This window comes from Drosophila novamexicana, unplaced genomic scaffold, assembly GCF_003285875.2.
Source record: "Drosophila novamexicana strain 15010-1031.04,08,12 unplaced genomic scaffold, DnovRS2.1 tig00000820-arrow-pilon, whole genome shotgun sequence".
Taxonomy (NCBI): domain Eukaryota; kingdom Metazoa; phylum Arthropoda; class Insecta; order Diptera; family Drosophilidae; genus Drosophila; species Drosophila novamexicana.
Genome location: NW_020824828.1, coordinates 2,735,575 through 2,739,647, shown reverse-complemented (window position 1 = coordinate 2,739,647; position 4,073 = coordinate 2,735,575). Strand labels below are relative to the sequence as shown.

At 40.8% G+C, this 4,073-nt stretch overlaps 1 protein-coding gene across 1 annotated transcript; it reads right to left on the bottom strand.

Moving 5' to 3' along the window:
- Window positions 1-1,826: 1,826 nt before the first annotated feature.
- LOC115764309 lies at window positions 1,827-2,462 on the bottom strand. Its single transcript, XM_030707247.1, has 2 exons — window positions 2,362-2,462; window positions 1,827-2,295 (listed from the first exon to the last, which is right to left on the bottom strand). The coding sequence occupies exon 2, from the start codon at window positions 2,293-2,295 to the stop codon at window positions 2,044-2,046; it is 252 nt and encodes an 83-aa protein (XP_030563107.1). The 5' UTR covers window positions 2,362-2,462; the 3' UTR covers window positions 1,827-2,043.
- Window positions 2,463-4,073: the final 1,611 nt, after the last annotated feature.

Here is a 4,073-nt window from a genome sequence, read left to right as displayed (position 1 = left end):
GCAGGCCTCCGTTGGTTTGAACCACGAACCAAGCCCAGGTTTTTAAGGCTTGTTGTGGATTTTCAGTCTTGGCAGCTGTAGCAATAAGAAAATATATGCTCTTCGATTCTATAATTGTGGTAAATCTGATTCATTTAAAAAAAATAAAAAAAAATATTAACAAAATAAAGCTTCATTTTATACAAATTCTTAACACAATTATATTTATATGTTGCCAGTAATTCTAATTGTTTTATCTTTTAAAAATACATATTTGTAACATGCACAGTCCACATGTGAGCTGGTGGCAACTCTGCCCCGACGGCTGCACGTGCGCTCTGGCTACCCTGGCTGCCCGCGCGGCGCTTTTGCCGCTTGTACCTTGGGGAAGCCGCGCCTGAGATTTGTTTTACAAAAATTCTATTCTAAATGTTGTGGCACTTTTTTGCTGTTGCTTTTGCTGTTGTTGTTGTTGTTGTTGTTGTTTTGAGACGTGGCATAAGCCGCGCTGCTTAGTTTTTAAAACTTATTTTAATGTTGCCATTACCATGTTGTTGCTGTGGTTGTTGCTGGGGGCCTTTTGCGATTTGGGCAGCTGTTCTGCAGCTCGACAGCGACCCTTAATACATTTAAATTGCTCTCTGTGTCTGTGGTGTCGAAATCCTTTGTTAATGTAACGCCATGGCCAAAAAAAAAGAAAGAAGAAATGCAGCCTCCCTCTGCTCCAGCAAGCACAAACAAAGGGCCAGCCAGATGCAGCCGGAAAGTGTGCTCGACTAGCAGTTATTCTGTGTGCAAAGTACAGAAATGCATACGAGACTGGGCTCAAATACGGAATATGTGCATTTTGTTTATTTGTATATTGTGCTAGAAGAAATTACCCGATGTCGACCGACTCGTAGCAACAAAACTGATTAGAAAATAAGAGGTTCTAGTCGGGAGCTCCCGACTAGAGGATACCCTAAACCTTCTTTTTCCAACACCAAATGCAAATATATATACTATTCTAAAAGCTACATGTCAAGTTTGGTGACTCTAGCTCTTATTATTTACAAAATTGCCCAAAAAATAGGATATCCATATTAATTTTTATCGATTGCTTGGAAACGGGGCAAGTTATCGATTATCGGAAACAAACTCGATCTGCGCAGGCACTAGGACCTACAGCTAAAATTTCAGACAGACGGACAGACGGATATGGCTAGATCGACTCGGCTATTGATGCTGGTCAAGAATATATATACTTTATGGGGTCGGAAATGCTTCCTTCTGCCTGTTACATACATTTACATTTTGCACAAATACAATATACCCTTTTTACCTTTTTACTTTAAAAATATCAAATAAAGTGTTCAGTTATAGAAATTGTTGCCTGATTTGAACCAGCATCTTCTCGCTTGCTAGTTCGACGCTCAGTTGAATGCTTGCAAATCATAATTCATTCGCTGCATTGCTGTAGCTTTCCATTTGCCATTTCCACTTGCCATTTGCACCTAGTCAAACCTACTAAAATCCCGTCCTGGATCTAACTCTTGGAGCTGTGTACTGATCCTCAATCAGTTATTCAATCAGGCACGATGTATTTAGTGTGCAGTGCAGTACTAAGATTGAATCTAGCTTGGAAAACACTTGAATGCTGTCAACCCTATTTCATGGAAATTTGGTGAAAATTCTATACAGTCAAATGGCCAGAAAATAGAAGAAAAGTAATGGATTTAACGTCAAATTTTAATTTCTGCAAATTTCAATATTTCAGAGAGTTCAAATTTCAAAGCAATCAAATTTTGTGGCTCTGGGTCAGTTAGTTCCAAATATGAGATCGAAACGGCGATGCTTAGCCTAATAAATGCACTTGTAGAACTTTATTAAGTATATACCATTCAAAAACTGGGCATTACCTACAGGAGGGCACTTTTCGATCAATTTGTAACGCGAGCGCAAATGCAAAGCTGCATTTGAAACAATCAGAAACTGGAATCAAAATGGGATTTATCAGAAAGGAACCGCAACTGGGGCAAAGCGCAACAACATAACGTTAAAACCGACAATAACAAAACGAATCTCTCAGATACGACGCTTCAGTAGGCGCAACAGGATCTGCCAGCGACCCAGCCACTGTTGTGTGTCCTGCAGCAAATGGCCAGGACTGCGCGCCATATTGTGCGGCGGCATCGGCAGCATCGCCTCATCGGGCATCATCTGTGGCCCCTCGTACAATTCCACCACGGCACGGCGCTCCCGGTTGGCTGGCGAACGCACCGAGCAGGAAGGGATTGGGCTCATCCTCTGTTGGATACCGTCCTTTGCTTTATTCATCTGTTCGATGCGATTTGATTGGGAATCCAATATTATTAGATGCCTTGCCTGGCTTGGGCTACTTACCGTTCGTGTTAATGCAAAGAGCTTGAATTTTTATATTTTCTTAAATAATTGCAAAAAATAATATACGTTCGTTAAAAGCGAAAAAAAAAATGTATTTTTTGTTCAGTTCTGTTGAACTGTTTGCTAGGCGTAGGAAAACTGATATGAGAATATCTCGAGACGTTAGAGCTGGGCTATACGAAGGCATCCAAGGCATCGCCTGCTTAACAGTATTTAGTTGTAATCGACTTTCAATTAAGAGAGCGAGATAGTGGGAGGCAAAAGGAGGATAAGAGAGAGAGAGAGACAGAGAACCGAACCGAAAAAATAGCCCTGTAACGATTCATATATCCATCCTCTTTATATCCTTCTAGAGTATATTACATCTTTGTCATGAAACGCCTAGAAAAATACCCTTTCGATCCCATTAAGTGTATATATATATTCTAGATCAGCATCAAAAGGCAGTTCAGGCAGTTGCAGGCAGTTCATAAGTCGGAACCGCTTGGATCGGTTCACTATATCATATAGCTGCTATAGGAACGGTCGGTCCAAAACTAATTACTTCGATGAGCAACTCTTTTGTTTACCAAGATACTCTACCCAAACTCGGAATTTATATGTTTTACTATACTCCCCTTACGCATGCAAAAGCTGATCAACATCGGACCACTATAACATGTAGCTGCTATTGGAAAGATCGGTGGAATAGTAGCATCTCAAAATATTCTTTTCTCAAGGATATCTCAACAAACTCAGCATTTTGAAGCTGCATTAGGCAAATGTCTGCAAGGGTATTAAATCTTCGGCGTGGCGAAGATATCCTTACCTTCTCGTTTGTTTTTCAAGATTTGTTTGACCAAGCTTGGCATTTACTTTGCTGTTTACCTTCTCGTTCTATATGTTATATATACTTCTATATATTATACTTTTATCCTTCTATAATCGACCGACAACTGACTAATTGTATGATTAAGGGTTCTTTTTAATAAGATATCTTAAACAAATTCCACAATCTCCTTGCATGTCTGCGGAAACGCAGATGTCTATAAGAGTATTTGAACGTCGGCTTGTTAGGCTCTCCCGTTGTTGCTTGTTTTTAGATCATATCGCTTTAATAACGCCTATATTTTACAAACATTTGATGGAATGTGAAACCTGCCATACAATATCAACAAGCGAGCGGTCAAATGGTCGCAGCTTGCCCAAGTTTTTCTCGTTTGTTTGTGGAATACATTCAGATGCTGATTTCCTTTTCTTTTTATTTTATTTTTATTTATTTTTTTTTGTAACAGAGCAAACAGCGACAGATACGGCGCGGTCTAACCGCCTAATGTATTTCTAACATGGCAAAAAGTGCGTCCAGGCCAAAGCTGGAGCCGGAACGGATCCTGGCTGGGTCCGGCCGATTTGCTGTTGACATAACGTGGCCGCAAAAACATTGGCGGGCCCAGTTTAATGAAATGAAAAGCCAAACGCGCGACCGCGAAAATCAAACAACAATAAAAAATAAAGAGTGTACAGACGGTTGGACGGCACACAGGCACTGTGTGTGTGTGTGTATGTTACTGCGTTTGTGTGTGTGTATTTGTGTGCGTGTGCGGAAGCGGGGGCTGAAACGCAGCAACGGCAGCGGCAGGAGCTGTTGGCAAAACGCCGTGGCAGCATAAAAAATAGTAGTTAAACCCAATTTGTAATTTGTTTGGGCAAATCGCGCGAGTGGCGATAAAAGA